The sequence below is a fragment of the Callithrix jacchus genome, chromosome 12 (genome assembly GCF_049354715.1).
Source record: "Callithrix jacchus isolate 240 chromosome 12, calJac240_pri, whole genome shotgun sequence".
NCBI classification, from domain to species: Eukaryota; Metazoa; Chordata; class Mammalia; order Primates; family Cebidae; genus Callithrix; species Callithrix jacchus.
The window spans coordinates 64,361,378-64,388,378 of NC_133513.1; the positions used below are offsets into that span (position 1 = coordinate 64,361,378).

Consider the following 27,001-nt stretch of genomic DNA (forward strand, 5'->3'; position numbering starts at 1 on the left):
AGTTAAAAACGTAGTCTCATGTAGCTTAATTTGATTCTTCATAGAAAAAAATGCAAATAAAATAGAAAAATATATATTAGACATATATAAATATATTTTGATTATTGAAAAAGAAATAGCCACTATTTATGGAACATTCACTATGTGTCAAGCATTATGCTAAGACATTTAAAGAAAATTTCAAACCAAAAGCATCATTGTTTATTTTCTTTATTATGTTAAAGTTAAGGCATGACTAATTCATTCTGTAATTACTCACACACATATAGGTAGACATAGTCTCATTTCAAGTTAAATTATGTTATACATCCACCTTTTTATATGCACTTTTCTAACAAAGGTGATGTATTACACTAAATTTGAGCTTGTTTAAAATTTGAAATGCACTAGAAATTTGCAAAGTCCCGTATTTATATTATAAAATGTATGTAAGTATGTTGGACACCAGGTTCTACAGTCTTAATCTCAAATGCAACAATATAATTCTAGAGCACATTATTATAATTTAATAGATTTTTATATGAAAAATTAAGCCTGGAAAGTTTTGATTGAATGATTTTAACAATATTGTGTCTCTGATTTTGAATGATTAAGTTTTGTGAATATCCTATAATGTCTACTTATTCCTAAAATGCTTTTGACATAGTAGAATGATTTTAATTCTAATTATCACATGTTTTAGGCTAAAATGACTCAGCTGCCTGAGGCAGAAAAGGAAAAGATTGCTGAGCAAGTTGCTGATTTCAAGAAAGTCAAGAGTAAGCTGGATGCTGAGATTGAGATATGGGATGATACAAGCAATGACATCATTGTTCTGGCCAAGAACATGTGTATGATCATGATGGAGATGACAGACTTCACCAGGTAATTATATGGAAAATGATGTGTAATACTCATAATGGCTAAAAATATTAGTTATTAGTGAAACTTCAAGTTTCTCTTGAGTGTCAAGGGCCAAAATCAAGTGGTAAGGGAAAAGCAAATATAGCATTAGAAGGTTGCAGGTGTGGCCGGGCACAGTAGCTCACACCTATAATCCCAGCACTTTGGGAGGCTGGGGTGGGCGGATCATGAAGTCAAATGCTCAAGACCATCCTGGCCAACATGGTGAAACCCCATCTCCACTAAAAATACAAAAATTAGCTGGGTGTATTGGCTCACGTCTGTAATCTCAGCTACTTGGGTGGCTGAGGCAGGAGAATCACTTGAACCTGAGAGGTGGAGGTTGCAGTGAGCCCAGATCGTGCTGCTGTACTCCAGCCTGATGACAGAGTGAGCTTCTGTCTCAAAAAAAGAAAGTTGTAGCTTTACAATTCTAGAGGTTCAATCAATAAATAAATATGGCAAAGTTTCTCATCAACATCTGTGGAATTGTTTAGACATCACTTACACTTTCTCACCTTCACCTTCCCCAGCCATTTGCTCTGTGTATCATATTAGCTCATGACTTCTACAGAGAATTTGGTAAACCAAGTTATTACCTGGTATTGGAACTATCTGAATGGCTGACTTTCATTGCTACATAATTTTAGTTATAGTGATTTATAGTATAATCAGGATAGTGGTATCTTTTGCTTCTGAGATCAGAACTAGATATATTTACAATTACAATCACTTAATGATAGCTATGACAAAATGTACATGTGGCCATATTCCAGAAGTAATAAAAATGTTTGTATTATTTTAAAATATCATTTCATAGAGCTAGTCAAAAAGCAGTAAAATATATAGTCGCTGTGCTACTAGTTAATAAAGTATAAAAACTATAACAACTAAAATAATTTAGTCATGGTGTAGTTATAAAAGCCACAGAACAGAAAGATACACTGAAACAGACCTAGTGTACTTAGGAAACCATTCATTTATATAATCATATAGTACTCATTTATATGGCACCATGTACCAGTGGTATATTCATTTATACCCCAAAATAACTTTCAGATGGAGTAATGAAGTAACTGTTATCTTTAAAATCATAATTAATGGAGAAATGTACACAAATCTTTTCATGATATTAAAATTGAGAAAGAGTTCATGAAAATTACATACAAAATAACTTACAAAGAAAGGATTGTTAAATTGAACTTCAAAAAATGCACATCAATAGAAAGTCCTAAGAAATATTGAAATGTAAATGGATAGCTGGGTAAACAAAAATGTGATTCCATTTATAGATAAAGAATATTTGCAGACATAATAAAAAAATAATATTGTAATGGAAGAATGGACAAGAATATGAACATATTATTAACCAGAAATTTTCTCCTCATAAGAGTTATGACCAATAAATATTTGAAAGTATTTAAAATACTTAAAATAAGATGTATTTAAATCTATCAAATTGACCAAAACTTTTAAAATAGGCTCAATACAGATTATGGTGGTGATAACCTAAATGGCATAAGCCTTATAGTAATGTGGGAATATGTATAAACTAAAAATCTTTGTAAACTTCTCATATGTGCATCATCTGTATCCATATCTGTACTTCAGGGAACCTATCCAAAGGAAATAGTATAAGGTGATAAACTTTTTTGAATAAGGATTATAGGGGCCAAAGGAAACCTTTGGTCTTTGAAAGTTTGCTGAAAAATCAACTCACAAGAGGCAGATTAATAGGTGAAAAAACATATAAATTTACTTATTATGTATACATGGTAGGTTTCAGAATGAAGACCCAAAGACACAGGAGAAATTGTTTAAGTTCAACAAAGTATGGACAGTTATGTGGAAATATGATAGGGCAGGCTGCGCGTAGTGGCTCATGCCTGTAATCCCAGCACTTTGAGAGGCCGAGACTGGTAGATCAAGAAGTCAGGAGTTCGAGATCAGCCTGGCCAACATGATGAAACCCAGTCTCTACTAAAAATACAAAAATCATCCAGGTGTGGTGGCAGTCACCTGTAATCCCAGCTACTCAGGAGGCTAAGGCAGAAGAAGTGCTTGAACCCAGGAGGTGGAGGTTGCAGTGAGCTGAGATCATGCCACTGCACTCCAGCCTGGGTGACAGAGCAAGACTCTGTCTCAGGCTAAAAAAAATATATATATGATCAGACAAATAAGGTATAATATTATGTTAATAGACTGAGTGGGGTACCCAGCAAGGCCTGTCTCTCTAGATTTTTCTTGGCTTCTCTGAACATGTATTTCTACCTTCCGGATATAGGGCAAGACCCAGGTGGAATGGGGTCTCATGACCTACAGTCAAACAAGATAGGTCAGAAAATTATTGTATGACTGTTACACAAAGAGATGGAGATCGTTTTAGATTAATATTTTTTATGTTTTATGGCTAGCTTTGGGGAGAAGGGCTTCTGGCTTCTGTGACCCCCCCTTGAAGAAGACGGATTTTAATATTTATGACTAGCCCCAGGGGACAATGGGAATGAGCCATAGGAGAACAGGAGAAAATGAGAGAATATCTTTTGCTTCTCAGGCTGCTGCTAAGGCCTTCATTTTGGGGTATTTTCTTTTCTGAGCCCCAACAGAAGAACTATAGAATTATTTAAAATAATAGAATATTTGGGATGATTAAACATATGGTTACTGCCATATGAAAAAAGAGCTGATACAAAACAAAGTCGAGTTTTTAAAAGAGTGTAAAAGTAGTCTAAATTGTATAATCGATTATAATATATGGATATTCTCCTATGCATATTTCTTCTTTGTTTTGTTTTATACCAAACTTTTTACAATAGAATTCAGTTCTACTTTTTATTCTTTTGAAATAAATCTGCTTTCCAAAGATTATGTACAGGGCAGATTTCATTGGAAAGTGAGAAAATTAAGTTTATTGTGTATTGTACATGGAATTTCATAAAAATACCTCCTCAAATGTCTATTTCTATTTTTCCTTCTTAACTCTTGCCATTTTTCCAATTCTAGCTCACAGCTTCTAATGTCTTCTTATTCCTCTTCATACAGAGAATAATTCAGTTTTGACCCATCGCTCAACTTCTGCAGGCAAAGATTCTGAGAAATCTGTATTTGTCTCTGCCTCTCTCTTTCTCTCTGTCTCTGTTTCTCTCTTTCTCCACACAATCACATGCATATATCATACAAACATACATAACATAGACATGAATATGCCTGTATAAAGGAAACAAAATGGCACCTTCATAGTATTAAATAATGACTATGAGCCTGGTGTGGTGGCTCACACCTGTAATTGGGTGTTCGAGAACAGCCTGACCAAGAGCATCCCAGCTACTCGGGATGCTGAAGCAGGAGACTCACTTGAACCCAGGAGGTAGAAGTTGCTATGAGCCAATATGGTGCCATTGTACTCTAGCCTGGGCAACAAGAGTGAAACTCCATCTCAATAGTAATAATAATAACAATAAATTATGATTCTGTTTTAGTAGTTGGATTGTGAATAATTTACAGTTTTTAACCTTCTATAATTTGTTGCTGTTCTTTGATAAATATATAATCATTTAAAAAGTATGTAGTTTGGTTTTAGATTGGCTCTAGGAAAATGGCAGTAGACTAAATTTAAATCACTCCAGACAACCTGCTCCAAAATTAAGACCAAAAAAAAAAAAAAAAAAGGCCTTACATCATGCCAGATTGCAACATTCCTGAGATACAAAAAATAGTGTAAATTCCTAATTAGCTTTAACTAGAGAAATATACACAAAATTCCAACAAAGTTTCTGATGAAACTCTGTCATCACCATAAACCTATAGGTCTGGAGAGCAGGGATTGAGATGTTTAAAACATCTCATGAATAAGAGACATGGGAAAAGGTTATAAACAAAGCGAAAATTGGGCCAAAATGAGAATACCCACCATTAAGTGCTAAAATACTGAACACAGGCCTAGAACTTGACAGTTTGCATTGTTCAACACCCACTTATGTGTAAGAACATATGGTGTTTGGTTTTCTGTTCTTGTGTCAGTTTGCTGACAAGTGGTTGTTGAACAATGAGAACACATGGACACAGGGAGGGGAACATCATACACTGGGGTCTTTTGTGGGGTGGGGGATTAAGGGAGGGTTAGCAGGGGGTGAGGAGATTGGGAAGGGATAACGTTAAGAGAAATCGAGGCAGAAAACCACCATGGCATGTGTATACCTATGTAACAATCCTGCAAGAGCTGCACATGTACCCCAAAACTTAAAGTATTAATTAAAAAAAAAAAGAACTTGACAGTTTGCCACACTAACTACAGGGAAACAGATTAAAATTAAATGGGATTTTAATTGGGAATTTTAGAGAATCTTCAGTTTTGGGGGAACAGGAAATACAGAACAGGTGACATTGGAGGTATGCTAGTAATCGGAACAAGGGGTATAAATAGGAAATAATAAGAATCCTAGAAAAATGAAAGAGAAATGTAATATATGGCAACCTTCCCCCTTCCCACTGTCATCACCAAAATCTCATCTGTTAAGGAGAGAGTACTTCTGGGTAATGATGGAAGCTCTTTAACTAGGAACCCTGCCTGGGAAGAGGAAAATTCAGACTAACTGCATATAAAGCTATTGTAAGAAGGTATACAAAGTGAGAATCAAAACAATTCAGTAGATAAAACCATTAAAAAAAATTAAATACAGAAAAATAAAACTGTAACACAACACTTAAAAGTGAAGTAAATTTCAAAAAGATATATAATGCAAGATAAATTTTTTTAGTTTAGACTGAGAAAATTTTTAAAAATGAAGAATTCAGCTGTGAACCCATCTGGTCCTGGACTTTTTCTGGTTGGTAGGCTATTAATTGCTACCTCAACTTTAGCCCTTGTTATTGGTCTATTCAGGGTTTCACCTTCTTCCTGGTTTAGTCTTGGGAGTGTGCAAGTGTCCAGGAATTTATCCATTTCTTCCAGGTTTACTGGTTTAAGTGCATAGAGTTGTTTGTAGTAATCTCTGATGGTAGTTTGTATTTCTGTGGAATCAGTGGTGGTATCTCCTTTATCTTTTTTTATTGCATCTATTTGATTCTTCTCTCTTTTCTTTTTTATTAATCTTGCTAGTGGTCTATTTTGGGAGTATCACATACTGGGGAGGGACAATGGGGAGGGACAGTGGAGGGTGGGGAGGTTGGGGAGGGATAACATGGGGGGAAATGCCAGATACTGTCAGGGGGATGGAGGCAGCAAACCACCTTGCCTATGTACCTATGCAACAATCCTGCATGATCTGTGCATGTACCCCAGAACCCAAAGTACAATAAAAAATATTAAGAGAAATGAACTAAAACCAGAAGAGAGTGTGAGGAATGCAATGAGTGGATAAAACTTAGGGGAAACAAAATTTTTTTTTAATGTCAAAAACTACAAATAAATTATAAAGTATCAGACAGCAAATAGATGCAAACAAAAATTTTGTGAGGGCTATAGAAGAAAAGCAAAACATTAACCAAGAGAGTGAGTCTGAGATGAACATAAAGAAGTAAGAAAAAGTAAGAGGAGAAAAGATTACAGTGGTGGAAAAGGAAAGAAGATACAGCAAACATACATTTAGAGCCTTTGAAGAATAAGTTTAAGAATAATAAAACAGCTAATATTTTTAAATAAAAATCAGGAAGATTTTCCATGTATATAAGAGTTAGCATTAATGTCTATATTGAAAGATCTTTATGACATATCAAGAAAATATGACTCAGAACAATTTATACTAAATAGACATACACATACATATATTTTTTCTCATATATAAAAATTAAACTTATAAAAGATATATTCTACATAGTATATATACACATATACACATATGTGTGAGAGAGAGAGAGAGAGATAGCAAGGTGAAACCAATCGAATAATAAGAATTTATGAAAAGGAATAATCATCTCTTCAGCAAGAAGGCAGCTGATTTTAACTTTGTTTCATTTCTTATTACCTTTATTTCTCTAAACAATATGCTTTTTAAAAATATAATTTATTGACATATTCTTCAAATGAGGATTTAGGTCACATGACTTTTTAATCTTTTCTCCCCTCCTTTCCAAGTTTTGATAGTTTGATATGTTTATATTTTTATTGTTTATAGTCTTTGACAATGCTGTTTTATTGAGAATTTCTTTCTTGTTTTATGTATTTCATTATAACTCAACTTCCCACCATGTATGATGAGAAAACACCTACCCTTATACTTTCTTCTGCCTCTTACTGCCCCCCATTCTATATCCCATTTACAACCCAACTTAATTCCATTATATCTTTTTAAAATTTTTAAAATAGCACCCAGCGCGGTGGCTAACGCCTATAATCCCAGCACTTTGGGAGGCCAAGATGGGTGAATCACAAGGTCAAGAGATCGAGACCATCCTGGTCAACATGGTGAAACCCCATCTCTACTAAAAATACAAAACTTAGCTGGGCATGGTGGCGCATGCCTGTATTCCCAGCTGCTCGGGAGGCTGAGGCAGGAGAATTACTTGAACCCTGGAGGCGGAGGTTGCGGTGAGCCGAAATCACGCCATTGCACTCCAGCCTGGGTAACAAGAGCAAGACTCCATCTCAAAAAAAAAAAAAACAAAAAACCATAGTAATATTGATTTTCTTCTTTTTGAGATGGAGTCTCACTCTGTCACCCAGGCTGGAGTGCAGTGGCATGGATCTTGGCTCATTGCAACCTCCACCTCCCGGGTTCAAGCAATTCTGTCATTCATCTTATTCTATAGGTTGATTCTGAAAGTAAATATTAATAACATTTTCATTATCATGCATTGACATGATTAACCTAGATAGAAAACACACATGAAGAAAATTGTGTCCAGTAAAAAGCTGAATTAGATTAGCACATGATTTCAAGTATCAATACATTTATATGAAAAACAACATAGCATGGAAAGAAACCCGAACTGATAGCTATATTATAATATCAACTTGGTAAGTAGCAATGGAGAAGACTCTTAACCTTTCTCACCATAAAGTAGTATAAATGATTTGACTGGGTATATTTTTAGAACTGAAAGGGAAAACAATGAAGCGCAAAGCCGTGAGGAAAAGAAGTTTTGAAGAAGTGGGCAGAGAAAATTGAATCTGATAAAGAAAGAGCATTCAAGTCATAATAAGAAAACTAACATACAAAGTAGGATGCTGGTCAGAGAATTCCAGTGAGTAGCTAATGGTCCTCTTGAAGATAATGATTTAAAAGATACTAGTTTGGCAATTAGTAGGTTTAGTCAATTTGTTTTTGACTTTCGCTTTACTAAATGGTGAATGGGAAAAAAAGCCTTATTTAAAAAGATAGACAAGAGAATAGCAGATCAAAAAATAGAGAGGTTCAACATAGTAACTTAAAGGAGATAAATGATCATGATGAGATTTTTGAGACTTCTGGATGTTTGAATATATTTTAGGCTGAAGGAAAAGAGGAAATGGGGAAGAACAGAATGAAATTGTAAAAGGGGAATAAAAGGCTATAGCCAAAAATGAGATAAAGAGTTAGTGACAAGGGAAAGAAATAACCAAAAAAACATATAAATCTACATAAGTTTACATGGCTCTTGAATGAAGGAGCTGAGAATCAAATTAGCTTTTTTTTTTGGCTACCCAGTGTAAAGACTTCCTTTAACTAGTCTCTGTATCATTTTCATTATCACTCTGTATTACTTTGCTTTTAGCAGTTATCACTTCTTGGTTTAATGAATTCATTTGTTCACATATGTCCTGCCTCTATATCCATAACTGAGAATAAGTTGTACGAAAGTATGAAATTTGTCTTTTATTTTTTATACCCAGAATTTATAACAGCATGTGTATATATGCTTAGCATATATTTAACATGTAGTAGTGAATTAATTAGATTTTTAAAATACTACTTTAATTCAGAAGGAACTAGGAATAAACAAATAAAAAAACTTGAACAAAAAACAGAGAAAGAGGAAGAAATCTCTAGAAGAGTAAAGCTTAAATTCTTGAAAGTCACTCTCTTTGCTTGCTTATTTGTTAGCCCATATATAGATCCTAAATGTTGAAGACAAGATTTTAATTTTTATGCCCATATAGCATTTAGAAGAGACACGTAGTCAGGAGAGCTGGGACTAAGGCTCTTGGAAAAGCTTATAGCCATGCTTTAAAAGGGAAACCAGAGATATTTTCATAGACCAGCTTGATGGAGCATCAAAGGTGAATGCTTTTCCCTGGGGGTCTTATCCAAATAAAGGCCATCTTTAAGAAATAGAGATCCTAGGTGTATGACCCATTAAACTGATAAATTTAAAATTTCATAATCAGAAATGCCACCTTGAAAGAAAAAATAAGGTGCAAGAAAGAAATGTGACCAAACAAATTAGCAAATGTGTTGGTACATTCAAATAAGCCTTGATAAAACAACATCAATAATACGGTTAGGCTTTGTGTCCCCACCCAAATCTCATCTTGAATTATGATCCCGATAATCTCCACATGTCAAGGGACAGACCAGGTGGAGGTAATTGAATCCTGGGATCAGATTCCCCCATGCTGTTCTCATGGTAGAGGGTGAGTTCTCAGGAGATCTGATGGTTTCATAAGGGGCTCTTTCATCTTCACTTGATACTTTTGCTTCCTGCTGCCTTGTAAAGAAGGTGCTTTGCTTCTCCTTTGCCTGCTGCCATGATTGTAAGTTTCCTGAGGCTTCCCAAGCCATGTTGACTGTGAGTCTATTAAACCTCTTCCATTTATAAATTACCCAGTCTTGGCCAATTCTTTATAGCAATGTGAAAATGGACTAATACAATTAATTACAGCAACAACAAAAGACTATTTGAAGTGACCACACTGCATAGGAGAAGTGTAATGGTTGAAGATCAGAGTTAAGTGGCCTACCATTCTTATATTCAGGAAGAAGTTTAAAGTATTAACATTATACTTTGCTATGTAGAAAATTGTATGTATTATATGCATTTTTAATTTCCAAGGGATCTTTACAATAATGAAAATAGAATTAAATAGAATAAACTTTCCATATCAGTAGATAAAATTAATTTATAAAAGATAAGTTAGAAAATGATAATAAAAGGGAAATGAAAATTTAGGGTAAATATAAAAATGCAATAATATGATAAATCATACCAAATATATTAGTATTTCTATTATGTAGATTTAGCAAGAGTACTAGTTTTTAAAAAATAAAATGATTTTAAAATCTGTCGTTTAACATAGTGGCATATAGGAATCTTTTGATCTGGGAACCATGGGAAAGAGGAAGAAATCTCTAGAAGAATAAAGGAATGTGTAAAAGTAAAAATGAAAGAAATTTCAGAAGGAAATACCTAATGACTTCTATTTGTGGGGTGATGCCATCTGTGGAATAGGAGAAGCCTTCTGAAGACAAACGTGGAGTGACAGCTTTGACAGAGAAGCAAATCCAGATACATAAAATGTAATCGACTAGGAGTGTGTGTGTGTGTGTGTGTGTGTGTGTGTGTGTATGATATATATATATATATATAGATAGATATATAGATATATAACTGGATATATAAATCTATATAGAGATCTATTTATCTATCTGTATATGTATATATCAAGTGATTGGCTGGAAAGGAGCAGATTTCAAACTCCTAGAAAGGATATATTGAAATGACTGGGTCCACATTGGGAAAGAATGGAACTGACATAGGGAAGTAGAGCCAAAGTGGAAAAATATGAGAATGTCATCTGACAGATAGTGAGGGTACAGACCTTGTCGCAGTTTTTCCTGCTCTGTATGTGTTCTCCCTCCTAAAGGAATTAATATCTTATTGTTGGTATACTCTGAAGCAATTTGTAAAAGGATTCTGATAAATCAGTGGCTTTGAGGTCATCCTAACCTGTAGCTGGGATATTAGAAGAGGATTCCTAACTCCATAGAGTGGCAACTCATTGAAAATAGACACATTTTATGTTTTACAAAAGCTAAACAGCCCAACATTTTCTCAATCTGTAGGCATCACTGGCAAAGGCATCCACAGAGCAGAAATATGGTGTGTTCGAACTGCAATAAAGGTAGGGTAGTAAAATTAAATGTTAGATTCTGATCATCTCTTGTGCTTGAACTGAATCCAGAGTCAGCTAAATTTCAGTTCCTATAAACGGTGATAAATCTCCAGTTGTTTTAAAATGAATGGAATCTGTTCTTTACTTCCTTTTTTACTCCCAATTCTGTTTCAAGAGTTTCTTCTCAGACACCGTAACGTTTTTCTGAGGGTTAAACTCCGCAGTTTTATATGTAGGCTATTCCTCGGTTCCACCTTTGTCACATTTCTTTCATTGCCAGTATTTTCGCTTGTTTGTAGTGGGACCTGTGAGAGTGAGGGTCACAGCTGGCAGTGCAGTATTTGCCAGCTAGTAGTCCTCCATTTCTTAGTAGCAGTACACTTGAAGTCCTGCATATAGATTTTAGATAGCTATATAGCTTAAAAAATAATAAAAGAAAAAAATAGAACATTCTTTTTATCTTCTGAAGTGCCACAAAATGCTCTGTTTTCTCATTTTATTGGAATATTATTTAGTCACCCTGTAGTCAGTAAAATGCACCCCACCCCTAAAATATTTTATTCAAAAAAGGCATAATAATATCTAAACTTTGATGAGTACTTACTGTGTATTATATCTTGAGAAAAATCCATTTTCTTGTTTTTATCCTCTGGACAGTTTGACTGATTATTAAACTCTCCATTTTATTATTGAAGAAATAGAGGTCAGGTAAATTGCTCAAGGACACACAAGTGAAGTTGGTTTTGAATGAAGACTGGTTCAACTTCAAAATTTGGGTGCCTATCCATTGAACAACAAGTCTTTACCCTGTGCTAAACAAAGGACAAGACCCAGTCAGTTCTTTCCCCAAGGGAGAAACAAATGGACACATCAAAGGTAACAATGATTGTGATATGTGGAGCTAATCTGTTAAATGTTCAAACTGTTTTGAACATTTGGATTTTGGAAGAGAGTTTTCTTAGAGAACAAGCACAAAAGAAAAAGTATGAACAAGTCAAGTTTGTATTCGATTTTGAATGAGGTGTGGAATTGAGTCACGGAAGGCGATGATGTATGTATGATAGTTCATGAGAGTGGAGGCCAGCAAGTAGGAATGAGTCACATCCATTTAGAGACTCTAAGAAAAAAAAAATACGAAAAAAAGAAGAAGTTAAGATGGGTATGCACAAAGTGATAGGTTATAAAAGGCTTTAGAAAATAAAGTTTTTCTTTTTATGAAATAGGAGATAGGTAACAATTGAAGGATTATGATCATGGTAGGGGCATAATGGAAATGATAAGTGAGAAGAGGGTAGGCATTTTTGGGTGGCACTGCTAGCAAAGACTCCATCCATGTGGGTCTGGCCACAGTTGGAAACTCATAATTAGATGGGCTTTAGAGAAAGTCTGGTATAGACTAATTCAAACATAATAAATTAATGGAAAGTACTGTATCAGCAGTGTGAAAAGTTACTTACATAAAACTTGATATAGCCATTTCTGAGCACTGGCACATGCACCTTGATATGTAGACCACTTGGCACTTCCAGCCTAAAGTGAAGACGTGGGGAAGGTTCTAATTTAGTCATTTGTGCACAGTTACAAATACAGCAAGGCATCTCTGAACCTCTTGTGATAGCCTTATTCAAGGGCAGAGAAGTCAGTTTTATAATATGAAAACATGATTTCTTCTTGGTGAAGGGCCATTCATATAGTCACATAAGCTGTGTTACATTGCCAACATTGAGACAGTGGCATCTTCTAACAACCCAGCATTCCTTTTATGCATCCTCTGATATTTTCTAGAACCAGAGTAAAGGACTTAAAACTTTCTAGAGTTGTACTGATTACTTTCCCAGAAAAGCATCTTTCAAATTTCTGGCTAGAAGGTAAAGATCTTGGAGCAGAGAGGTCGAGGATGGGGTGACTGGGACTCTGGACATTAAGCGTTGAGCATTCACACATTGATTTAATCACCCTGTAGTTAGTAAAATGTACCCCACCCCTAAAATAAGTCTAAAGACCCACAATGCAAAGACTGTTTTATCCTCTTCAGAGAATAATCTCTGGAATTTCGCCGGGCTGAGGTGGGAGTAGATATTCAATGGTGTGAAATAGGAGATGGGATCACACTGCCTTTTTCAGTCCCTCCCTTCATCACTAAGTCTAATCATACATCAGTCTTTCTGCATAAAATCATCTTGATTCTAATTTTCCCTATTGCTGGTTTGAAGTCTGACTTTCTCTGATTGACTATGTCATTAATACTTGTCATCGGCTTTTGCGTTTGTTAATATTTCTTGCTGTTATTTCATCTTTGATTCGGTTATCTCCATGCTAGTGTGTTTAAGTCTTTAGAAATAAATGGAAATAACTCATATGTAGTTTTAGTGAGACTTGCAGAAGAAGCAAAATTAGATATGTGTGTCAATTTGCCATCTTAACCTGGAAGTCCATTAGGATTTATTAGGGTTGTGAAAGTTTTCTCCTTATGACAGTTAGATATTAGATTATATATTATTCTTTTTCATAAATAATGGCCCCCTTTTTTGCTCTTCCTCTTAGGTAAACTCTGTCCAAGCAGTATGTTGACTGTGAACTTAAACAGTAACCACATTTTGTGACTTTCACAACCCTTGAGACCATTTAATTCCTTCCTTGAATATGAGTAGAAGCAGGCTCTAGGCACAACTTCCAGATATTTAATTATATCTTTTATGATCACCTAGAATGCATTTTCTTAAAAGCCACAGAAAAATTATGGGGTAAGTGGCAAAACATAACTCTTCTTTGCATAGGTAATGCAAACCAATATATTATCTTTGCAAAAATAATGACTACTAAGAGTGTACCACCTTGAGTGTGAATATTATTGAAGATATAAAATTGAAAATACCTAAAAGAAAGTAATGCTGCTCTAAGCACTAACATGCTTAAGACTGTTTATTCAAAGATATGCCAAGGTGGCATCCTTATACTTATGAAATTGTATATTTTAAGATACAATATAATAAGTTTTTACTTGAAAAAATATGTATTAATTTAACTAAATGTATACAGGTTTTTCTAGGATTTCCATTGGCTTATTTACTGAGAATCTACTGAATATTAGGCACTGTCCTTGTCCTTGGTATTAAGGATATACAATAAACACAGTGGAGAATCTAGAGCCAGAGCAGCATAAGAGCATGGAGGAAGAGTTGAGGAGAACAAGGAGATGGGCAGCAAAGCAGACAGGGAAAGAAACATATCTAAAGGAAAGATAACAGGTAGGAGCAGATGAGCTGGAGCAGAAATTAATCTCTGAAAGGAATGCAGAATGTTGCTAGGAGCTGAGATATAAATAGAGAAAGTAAAGATTTCCAAGGTTTTCATACCTGAGTCTACGTATACTCAGGCATCTGAGACTCTGTCAGATGTTGAATGAAGTTTATTAGTTTGTTGACTAGACAATAGAAGAATGGAAAGAAACTTCATTATCCAACTGTCTTCATTTTAATTGTATTCAATGACATCGTTCTGTATTTATGAGAATGATGTTCTGAACGGAACTTTGGAGAGAAATGGCTACAGAGAGTGGATTGATTTTTCTGCCAAATGAGATGCCAGTTTCCTTGCCAAAGTGGGGCTAATTCCTTCCTTATATTCCCCCTCTGAAATTTTAAAGATCAGTATTTACCAGTAAGAAAAGTAGCTTATGTTTTGATAATTTATAAAGCTGAATAACCTATTTGTTAATAGACATAATTTATCTGGCAATGAGCCAGCCTTCTTGGGACAAATGCGGTCAATCACAAAGTTATTCAAGTGCCCCTGAAATATCACAACTTGAAAAATGTCAATTAGAATTATAAGTCTAACCATATGTATAACAAACATGGGACGAACACAGCTTTCTAAAAAAGTTTGATTAGTTACCCAAGAAAAAGAGTATATGCTACATTCTCTCTCTCTCTCTCTCTCTCTCTCTCTCTCTCTCTCTCTCTCTCTCTCTCTCTCTCTCTCTTTCTCTCTCTCTCTCTCTCCCCCCCCCTCTCTTTCTCTCTTTCTTTCTGACAAGAGTCTTGCTGTCAGCCAGGCTAGAGTGCAGGGGCCTTGGCTCACTGCAACCTCTTCCTCCTGGATTCAAATGATTCTCCTGCCTCAGCCTCCTGAGTAGCTTGGATAACAGTTGTGTGTCACCATGCCCAGCTAACTTTTGTATTTTTAGTAGAGAAGGGATTTCACTATGATGGTCAGGCTGGTCTCAAACTCCTGACCTCGTGATCTACCTGCCTCAGCCACCCAAAGTGTTGGGATTACAGGTGTGAGCCATCTTCCTGATCTGACCTGTGTGCTGCATTTTCTAAAAAGGCTGGCTCGACTTCATCCTGTTACTTAATATCATAGCCAGCAATCTTTCTGATGTTATATTTCTATAATATTCCTAAACATGGTCAGAATTTTGATGAGCCAGCTAACTAAGCCACTCTGTCTCCAAGTGAGCCAGATGTTTTGTTACTCTTATTTTAAGCATGGCCTGTTGCACTCAAGAATGAACCAAAAACATGGAGGAATATGTGAATCAAATAGGGTTTGTTTTGAAGCACTCAGATCTCAGCTTTCCTTATGTCCAGGAGAGCCTACAATATGACTGGACAATGGAGAAAGTGCTTTAAAATTTGTCAAACCGAAGGAAAACCAAAACAACACTCATAAATAGCCATGTGGAAGTAATGTTGCATTCATTATAGAAAAGAGTCCTTGGAATTCAGTAGCTGTAGAGTAATGGTGGATGGAGAACTAGGTTAGGAGGTGGAATTGAACTTATTTTGTACCCTGTGCATACCTCCCACTGGAAACAAGCTTGCGTTTACAAAGCATTTCTGCCCACACTGTCTTTTCTAAGATACAATGCTGAGAGATGGAATAGAAAATGAACCAAGGAAGGGAGGGAAACTCACCTGGCCTCTCTTCAGCCAGAGTTTCAGAATTAAATCTTTATGGAAGCATAGTTGATGTATGTAAAATCTATGTGTTCTATGCTTCATATCCTTTTGTTTATTAAATAAGAAATCTCTTTGCACATGACTCATTTTGCTTTCTGAAGTGAAACATTTATATTCTAATATAATGTATTAATGACAATAGCAATTTAAATGTTGTAGCCCACACAGCAAAGAGAATTAGAAATGTTGGTAAGCTTTATGTTTTCCCCATTTAGAAACTGTCTGTGTCTTATGATTAAACTGTAAAGGTAGAGAAGTCCAATTTTCATATTACTTGATAAAACCACTGAATTCTCTTTCTCATATACACAAATATCTAGCAAATAATTGAAATATAAAATATGGGATAAGAAGATTATTTACAATTTTGAAAAACATGCCTGACTTTTCAACTTATACTTTTAAGAAAACATTCATTATATGTTATTGAAATAAGTATATCTGGAAGAATTAATTTTTGCTGTGCCCCAGAATCATGGCTCACTTTTTTCCCATTGGATAGTGTGTTAGAGTAATTACAAACAATAATCATTATCTTTTCCAAAAATGTTCTCCCTGTAACGAATCAGTTTGTTTTACTTTATGTAGTCTTCAATCACTAGAAACTCTATTTAGTAATGCCAATGGGAAATGCTTTAATATGAAGGAAAATGATTTTATCTGTCAGTTACTTTTACATGATACAAATGTACCTAATGATTACTAATCATGATAAGTAATGAGCAGAAACTCAGCTTAAATAACATCTGAGTAATTATTAAAATTAACTGGGGGGGGGCATAAATACTTTTATCTGAAATCTCAATCTCAATTTCTAAACTCTATACTAAATTTATTGGAGAATTTGGTGAAATGGTTATTTTAGTTTCTAAATGGCAGACCAGTTCTGTATTGTGTGAATCTTCAGAGATTTTAAGTGTTAAAGTATATTAATACATTGTCTCAGAGTATTGGAGACTAAATTAGAAATGTGGGAATAAACTGAATGAGAACATGCAGGGACTGTTTATCCAGACCTTGGTAGTCACACCTTGCAAACAAGTCAGTTACCATCACTTGCTTTGGGCAGAGTCTCAAAAAAAGGCAGGAAAAAGAAAAGCTTTAATAAAGAGATTTCCAGTATTGTCGGATGGAATACTGTTGAGATATACAAGTTTCAAGTAGGCTAAATAGAAGCAGGACATTTTATGAGATGGATTTCAGGGGTATATTTGGCTTTCTCTTATTCTTATGGAATTGGAAGCTCTGGAAAATATAGGTAAATTGGCTGCCATTGACCAAGTCATGTCCATTCTGGGTCAATTGCTACACAGGCAGTGGTTTAATTTCCAGGACTGGTAGCTGCAGAGGTTATGGTCAAAGCTCTATTGTCATATGAAGTCTGACCATTTTTCATTTATATATTTAATCTCTCTGCCAACAAAAGGGAAAACCTAGAAGAAACAGAGAAATTCCTAGCCATATACAAGTACCAAGATAAAACCTTGAAGAAATCTAAAACCTGAATAGGCCAATAATAAGTAGTGAGATATTATCAGAAGTCTCCCATAAAAGAAATGCATAAAAGCTAATGGCTTCACTTTTGGATTCTAACAAACAATTTAAAAAGAAGTAATATCAATCCTACTTAAATTATTTCAAAAATGTGAGGAGGAGGGAACGCTTCCTAACTCATTCTATGGGCCAATATTATTCGAATAGCAAAACCAGACGAAGAGACAACAAAAGAGGAAATGTCAGGCCAATATCTCTCACGAATATACTCAACAAAATACTAGGAAACAAAATTCAAAAACACATTAAAAAGTACATTCATTGTGATTAAGAGGCACTCATTCCAGAAATGCAATGATGTTTCAACATACACAAATCAATAAATGTGATACATCATACCAACAGAATGAAGGACATAAACCACACAATTATTTCCAAAAGATTCTTTAAAAAAAGCATCTGATAACATTCAACATCCCTTTATGGTAAAAACCCTCAAAAAGTAGATATTTTTCCTCAAAAAGAAAAATACCTCAACAGATAAACACTATGTATAATGAACACACAGCTAGCATCACACTGAATGGGGAAAACCTGAAAACCTCTCCTTTAACATCTGAAATAAGACAAGGATCCCAAATTTCACTACATTCATTGAACATAATACTAGAAGTCCCAGCCAGGGCAATTAGCCAAGAGAAAGAAATAAAAGTCATCCAAATTGAAAAGAAATGAGTCAAATTATCCTTGCTTGCAGATGATATGATTTTAATATGTTAAAAAACTAAACACTATCCCAAAACTTACTGGAGCCTATAAATTCAGTAAAGTTGCAGGATACGAAATCAATGTATAAAAACCATTAGCAAGCAATGGTTTTATATACCAACAGCAAGCAGTCTGAAAAAGAAACCAAGAAGAATCCCATTATAATAGCTACGAATAAAATAAAATACCCAGGAATTAACTTAACCAAAGAAGTGAAAGATCTCTACAATAAAAACTATAAAATACTGATGAAAGAAATGGAAGAGGGACACAAAAAATGGACATATATTTCATGTTCATGGACGTTTAACAACCAATATTGTTAAAATGTTCATAAACCCAAAGCAATATATAAATTCCATGAAATTTCTGTCAAAATACCAATAACATTCTTCACAGAAACAGAAAAAGTAATCCTAAAATTTATGGAATCGCAAAGACCCAGAATAGCCAAAACAATCCTGAGAAAAAGACTGAAGCTGGAGACATCACATTACCTACTTAAATTTATACTACAAAGCTACAGTACTCAAACAGCGTGATACTGGCATAGAAGCAGACACATAGACAACTGGAAAAGAGTAGAGAACCCAGAAATAAACCCACTCATTTATAATCAACTCATTTTTTATAAAGGTGCCAAGAAAATACATTGGAAAAGGAGAGTGTCTTCAATGAATGGTGCTGGGAAAACTGAATATCCATTTGCAGAAGAATGAAGCTGACCTCTATCTCTCACTATATTCAAAAATCGAAATGAATTAACAACTTAAAGCTAAGACTGCAAACTATGAAACTTCTTGAAGAAAACTGGAGAAACACTCCAGGACATTGGTCTGAGCAAAGATTTCTTGAGTAAGACCTCAAAAGCACAGGCAACCAAAGCAAAAAAAAAATGGACAAATGGGATCACATCAAACTAAAAAGCTTCTCAGCACAGCAAAGGAAACCATCAGCAAAGTGAATAGCCCACCCACAGGATGAAAAAAAAATTTGCTAATTACCCATCTGATGAGATTAATAGCCAGAATTTATAAGCAGGTTGAACAACTCAATAGGAAAAGAATAATCCAGAAAAGAAATGTAAAAAAGATTTGCACTTCTCAAAAGGATACATACAAATTGCAAACTGGTATATAAAAAAAGTGCTCCATATTACTAATCATTAGAGAAATGCAAAATAAAACTACCTTGAGGTGACCTTGTGCCAGTTAAAATTGTTTTTACCCAAAAAACAAGCAGTAACATGGTGATGAGGATGTGGAAAAAGGGAAACTCTTTTACGCTATTGGTCTGAATGCAAATTAGTGTAGCTACTGTGGAGAACTGTATAGAGGTTCCTCAAAATATAAAATTAGAACTTCCATGTGATCTAGCAATCCCACTGCTGGATACACAAGCAAAATGAAGGAAATAAGCATATCAAGGAGATATTTGCACTTCCATTTTTATTGCAGCATTTATTCACAATAGCCAAGATATGGAATCAAGTTATGTATCCATTAAAGGATAAATGGATAAAGAAATTGTGGTACATCTACACGATGGAATATTATTCAACAATAAAAAGAATGAAATCCTGTCATTTGCAACAACATGGATAGAAATGTAGGACATTATGTTAAGTGAAATAAGCCAGGCACAGAAAGACAAATATCACAAGTTCTCATTAATATGTGGCAGCAATAATAATAATAATAACCATGAAAATTAAGAGAATGACAGTTAACAGAGTTTGGGAAGAGTAGCAGAGAGGAGGATATAAAGAGATATGCTTAATGGGTAGAAACAAAATTCAATAAAAGGAATAAGATCTAGCATGTGGTAGCATCATAGGGAAATTATAGTTTACAATAATTTATTGTACATTTCAAAATAACTAAAGAAGTGGAATGAAAATGTTCCTAACATAAAAAAGATAAACAATAGATACCACAATTACTCTGATTTAATCACTATATGTTACATGCTTGTATCAAAAATCACATGCACCCCCAATATGCACACCTATTATATATTTATAATAATTAAAAATTAAGGGAGTTGGAGATGGTTAATGGGTACAAAAATAGAAAAAAAGAATAAGACCTGCTATTTGATAGCACAAAAGAATTACCATAGTCAATAATAACTTAATTGTACATTTTAAAATAACTTAAAGAGTATCATTGGATTGTTTGTAACTCAAAGGATGGATACCCCATTTTCCATGATCTGTTTATTTTACATCACATGCCTATATGAAAACATCTCATGTACCTCATACATACAGACATATACTATGTACTCACAAATTTTAAAAATAAACAATGCAAAGTTTAAAAAATAAAATTGAAAATGTTAAAATGTATGCAAAACATCCTGAAAACAGAAATTTAACCGATTATCATTTATTTGAGATGGAGATTGGTAGGTAGTTATAAAAATAATATTGAAATAATCTTATATTTAAAAACAAAAACAAAACAGTTATTTTTTATAGAAAAAGGTGATCTGTGATCATGTGTATTCTAAACCAACAGTCCAATGAGTTTAAAAGTACCTGGTTTTAAAAAAAATGAAAACACAGTGAGATAGTTCAGTGTATGGACCTTTGTGAATATAACTAATATTTTCAGCCTTATTCTTGCTGTCTGTTTCAAGAACTCTTAATTAAAGCAGTTTGAATTTATTTGCTCTTCTGCAGTACTTTGATGAATATACTCTACACATAAAATTTTTTTCATAGACGAAATTTTGAATTTCCACTTCTGTGTCTAACTCTTCAAAAAAATTAATACCTTATCTTCAACCTTATCATGTCTCATTTTAGATTTTGTCATTCTCTTCCAATTTCTTTAGCTACCTAATTCTTTCTTTATTTTCTTCTTCAGAAAGAATGCTTTGCCCATATTTTAAGTACTGTCTCATGAAAATTTTGATCTCTCTGTCTCTCACGCCCATATGAAACAAAATCTCAACCCTGCATCAATTCAACCACTGACTTTTCCTGTCCTTTGCTTGGGCTTCAGTTTGTGGACCTCACCTATTTTCCCCTAATGCTCAGGAATTTGTACTAGGAAATATTATAAAAGGAGGAATCCTCAGAGAGACAGAGACAGTACATTTTTGCTAGTCTGTTATGTAATTGTTTAAGACACTTTTAATTTAAATAACACACAGGGCCACACAGCCAGGCATGGTGGTTCATGCCTGTAATCTCAACAATTTGGGAGGTTGAGGCGGGCAGATCACCTGAAGTTGGGAGTTTGAGACCAGCCTGACCAACATGGAGAAACTCCATCTCTACTCAATAATACAAAATTAGCTTGGTGTGGTGTCACATGCCTGTAATCCCAGCTACTTGGGAGGCTGAGGCAGGAAAATCACTTGAACCAGGAGGTGGATGTTGTAGTGAGCCAAGATCATGCCATTGCACTCCAGCCTGGGCAACAAGAGTGAAACTGTGTCTCAAAAAATAAACATATACACACACAAGCACATGTACACACTGAGAGAGAACTTGACCCTCTCTAGTAAACCTTTCTTTCACTTTCTCTAAGTCTTTGACCTCTGTATGCTCTACCTTGAGTATAGCTATTTTCCTTTGCCCTCCCAACCTTCATTCTAAGTAAGTACTCACCTCCAAGGCAATCTTTCCTATTTATATTTTGTGACCCTATTTCCTAATTACGGATAAGAATTGATCTCAGTGCCCGTACCTTGGCTGTTACAGGCTCATTAGCCAGGTCCTTTCTGCATGATCTTACTGGTCATTTGGGTGCAACTATACAAATGTTAGTTATCATTCTCATTGTAATTATCATGGCACTTAAAATGTGAGAATGCATTCTGTTTGTTCATATAATGGCAAAATGGCTCTTTAGTAATTTTACTTTCTCCATGGGACCTTTCTCTGTGCTTTCAAATCATTATATTTACTTATCTAGACTTTCCCATCAATATAGCATTCATATCATGTGCCAGTTTATGGAATTTTTTTACTGGCTTTAAAATTTTTTTCTATCTGTAATAACAAAAAAAGACTCACAATTTCATTATGGATAACAAAACATTAAGAATTTTGAATTAGATATTTTGGGCAATTAAATGTTTTAGAGGGGATAGCTTCTGAGTTTCCCTTAGGAAAATACCATGAAACCTATCAATCTAATTATTATCTGCAGGAGAATATTTCTTATACCCCACAAGGGAGACCTAAGATTTTTATGAAAGGGTTCCACCATGTTTCTGAACTGATAGAATTGATAGTCTACAAGAAATATAGAAATACAAATGGAAACAAGTGATTTGCAGGAATGAGAATACAAAATATAATCTTTAGTCCTTTGAACATTGAAAAACTTTTTTTATTTATTACAATTTATCCTCACATGTAAGGAATTAATTCAAAACTATATATAGATAGCTTAACGTAACTATTTGAAAATTATTAAATGTTTTCAAAGTTTACCAACATATTGTGGACTTGAAAAAATAAGCTGAATTATTTTGTATAAGATATTTTACAAAAGCCTTGGCTTTTCTGTTTAAGCAGATACTAAAATTACCTGGGGAATTATTTCACAATAATTAGGTGGAAGGAAAAACAAAAGGCAGTGGAAAGAAGTCCAGGAAAATGAATAAAGAAGTTGAAGATTCATTGATTTATTTGTTCATTCATGTGCTCATTCATTCATGCATGCATCTAAAAATATTTAGTGATCATCTATTATACACAGGATTCTGGTGTTCATGTAAAAAACAAAATCCAACTTTTTAAAACAAAAAAATTGGACTTAATTTTTGTCCTCAAAGACTTACAGAAACTAGAAGAATAATACATGTAAAAAATAAGAATCCAGGTTGGATACGGTGGCTCAGACCTCTATTCTCAGCACTTTGGGAGGCTGAGATGGGAGGATGCTTGAGGCCAAAAGTTCAAGCCCAGTCTGGGCAACACAGAGAGACCCCACACCTCTACTCTTCCCTCCTACCACAAAAATAAAAAAGGAAATATTAGCTTGGCATAGTGGCCCATACCTGTAGTCCTAGATACTCAGGAGTCTTAGTGAGAGGAAAACTTGAGCCCAGAAGTTCCAGGGTGCAGTGAGCTCTGATTCCACCATTATACTCCCACCTGGACAACAGAACAAGACCCCATCTCTTAAAGATAAGAAAATAGGAAGAACCCAGAAAAGAAGTGAGAAGCCATGTCTTGTGGATTAATGAAGATTTCACAAAGGAAGAACTATTTGAGTTCAATCTGACAGGATGAGTAGCTTCCCAGGTGGGAAAGTGGAAGCAGCATTCTCCAGAGAAGGAATATGGAATGTAGGGCACAGTTAAAAAGAAACGAAGCAGGAGATAGCATGGTATGGATTGAGAACACATCATGAAAGGATTGGAATTGAAACTTAATTTTATAAAAATCTAAGGAGCCAGACATAGTGGCCCTATTCTGTCATCCCAGCTAGTGAAGAGGCTGAGGCAGGATGGTCACTTGATCAAGACCAGGATCTTGAGGCTTAAGCAGGCTATGATCTGCCACTGCACTCCAGCCTGGGCAACAGAGGAAGTCTGTCTCTCTCTCCCTCTCTCTCTCTCCCTCTGTCAAAACAAAAAACAAAAAACAAAAAACAAAACCTGAGTATGTCAAGCATTTTAAGATGACTCTAATATGTTATGCTTGGATAATGGAGAAAACCATTGGTGCTATTTTTTTTAACCAAAGTGTGAATTAAAGAAAAACGATAATTCTGAGGATAATAGAGACTTCAAAATCATATATTTTAGATTTCAGAAAAAAATGTGCATGTGAAAATATCTGACTTCCTGTTGGAAAGAGCAGCTAGGCTTCAGAATATTCATAATACAAATTTGGGAATTATTCTCAGAGACATAATTTTTAAAGCTGTGAGAGCCAAAAATCTTCTCAAGGTAGGCTGTGTGAAAAGACAAGAAAATGAATCTAGAGGTTAGATACTAGAATTATTTAAAAATGTAATATAATATCAAATACTAATTTGGCCATTCATAAATTGTTAAACATTTCTCTCTATTTTATGATTCCTATATACTGTTTTGGCTTTAGAAACAAACTTTTATTTTAAGTTTGGGTGTAAAAGTGAAGGTTTGTTACATAGGTAAATATGCTTCACAGGGGTTTGTTGTACATATTGTTTCATCACCCAGATATTAAGCGCAGTACCCAATAGTTATCTTTTCTGCTCCTCTCCCTTCTCCCACCATGCCCCCTCAAGTAGATGACAGTATTGTTTTCTTCTTTGTGTTCAAAAGTTCTTATCATTTTACTCCTACTTATAGTGAGAACATGTGGTATTTCATTTTCTGTTCCTGCATTGGTTTGCTAAGGATAATAACCTCCAGCTCCATCCATATTCCCGTAAAAGACATGCTCTCACTTGTCTTTATGGCTTCATAGTATGACATGGTATGTATGTACCACATTTTCTTTATACAGTCTGTCATCGATGGGCATTTAGGTTGATTCCATGACTAGTCTTTGTGACAATGAACATTTGCATGCATGTGTCTTTATGATAGAATGATTTCTATTCCTCTGGGTATTTACCTAGTAATAGAATTGACTCTTTAATAATAGCTATTCTGACTGGTGTGAGATGGTATCTCATTCCGTTTCAATTTGCATTTCTCTAATGATCAGTGATGTTGTGCTTGTTTTCATATGCTTCTTGGCCGCATGTGTGTCTTCTTTTGAGAAGTGTCTGTTCATGTCCTTTGCTCACTTTTTAATGAGGTTGTTTTTCTCTTGTAAATTTGTTTAAGTTCCTTATCAATGCTGGATATTAGACCTTTGTCAGATGTAGTTTGCAAACACTTTCTCCCATTCTTTAGGTTATCTGTTTACTCTGTTAATAGTTTCTTTTGCTGTGCAAAAGATCTTAAGTTGAATTAGATTCCACTTGTCATTTTTTGCTTTTGTTGCAATTGCTTTTGGTGTCTTCATCATAAAATCTTTGCCTGTTTGTATGTCCAGAACAGTATTGCCTAGGTTCTCCTCCAGGATTTTTGTAGTTTTGGGGTTTTACATGTAGTCTTTAATCCATCTTGAGTTGATTTTTGTATGTGGTGTAAGGAAGAGGTCCACCTTCATCTTCTGAACATGGCTAGCCAGGTATCACAGCACCATTCATTGAATAGAGGAGTCATTCCCCCATTGCTTGTTTTTGTCAGCTTTGTTGAGGATCAGATGGTCATAGATGTGAAGCCTTATTTCTAGGCTCTCTCTTCTGTTACATTGGTCTATTTATCTGTTTTTGTACCAGTACCATGCATTTTTTTTTTAATTTTTTATTGGATTTTAGGTTTTGGGGTACATGAGCAGAGCATGTAAGACAGTTGCATAGGAACACACATGGCAGTGTGCTTTTCTTTCCTTCTCCCCTTCACCCACATTTGGCATTTCTCCCCAGGCTATCCTTCCCCACCTCCCCCTCCCACTGGCCCTCCCCTTTTCCCCCCAATAGACCCCAGTGTTTAGTACTCCCTTTTCTGTGTCCATGTGTTCTCATTTTTCATCACCCGCCTATGAGTGAGAATATGCAGTGTTTCATTTTCTGTTCTTGTGTCAGTTTGCTGAGGATGACGTTCTCCAGATTCATCCATGTCCCTACAAACGACACAAACTCATCATTTCTGATTGCTGCATAATATTCCCTGGTGTATATGTGCCACATTTTTCCAATCCAGTCTATTATCAATGGGCATTTGGGTTGATTCCAGGTCTTTGCTATTGTAAACAGTGCTGCAGTGAACATTCGTGTACATGTGTCCTTATAGTAGAACGATTTATAGTCTTTTGGATATATACCCAGTAATGGGATTGCTGGGTCAAATGGAATTTCTATTTCTAAGGCCTTGAGGAATCGCCACACTGTCTTTCACAATGGTTGAACTCATTTACACTCCCACCAACAGTGTAAAAGTGTTCCTTTTTCTCCACATCCTCTCCAGCATCTGTTGTCTCCAGACTTTTTAATGATCGCCATTCTAACTGGCGTGAGATGGTATCTCAATGTGGTTTTGATTTGCATCTCTCTGATGACCAGTGACGATGAGCATTTTTTCATATGATTGTTGGCCTCATATATGTCTTCTTTCGTAAAGTGTCTGTTCATATCCTTTGCCCACTTTTGAATGGGCTTGTTTGTTTTTTTCCTGTAAATCCATTTGAGTTCTTTGTAAATTCTGGATATCAGCCCTTTGTCAGATGGGTAAACTGCAAAAATTTTTTCCCATTCTGTTGGTTGCCGAGCCACTCTAGTGACTGTTTCTTTTGCCGTGCAGAAGCTGTGGAGTTTCATTAGGTCCCATTTGTCTATTTTGGCTTTTGTTGCCAATGCTTTTGGTGTTTTGTTCATGAAGTCCTTGCCTACTCCTATGTCCTGGATAGTTTTGCCTAGATTTCCTTCTAGGGTTTTTATGGTGCCAGGTCTTATGTTTAAGTCTTTAATCCATCTGGAGTTAATTTTAGTGTAAGGTGTCAGGAAGGGGTCCAGTTTCTGCTTTCTGCACATGGCTAGCCAGTTTTCCCAACACCATTTGTTAAACATGGAATCCTAGCCCCATTGCTTGTTTTTGTCAGGTTTATCAAAGATTGTATAGTTGTATGCATGTTGTGTTGCCTCCGGTGCCTTTGTTTTGTTCCATTGGTCTATATCTCTGTTTTGGTACCAGTACCATGCTGTTTTGATTACTGTAGCCTTGTAGTATAGTTTGAAATCCGGTAGTGTGATGCCCCCTGCTCTGTTCTTTTTGCTTAGAATTGACTTGGCTATGCGGGCTCTCTTTTGGTTCCATATGAAGTTCATGGTGGTTTTTTCCAGTTCTGTGAAGA

At 35.1% G+C, this 27,001-nt stretch overlaps 1 protein-coding gene across 5 annotated transcripts in view; it reads left to right on the plus strand.

The window, feature by feature from the left end:
• CTNNA3 (catenin alpha 3) overlaps nucleotides 1–27,001 on the plus strand; it is a 1,887,341-nt gene that overhangs the window by 1,706,663 nt on the left and 153,677 nt on the right. For all 5 annotated transcript variants that reach the window (XM_078345825.1, XM_035266221.3, XM_078345826.1 and 2 more), the window contains one exon: nucleotides 683–864. In XM_078345825.1, the coding sequence (XP_078201951.1) occupies nucleotides 683–864 (182 nt within the window). The remainder of the gene's footprint in view (nucleotides 1–682; nucleotides 865–27,001) is intronic.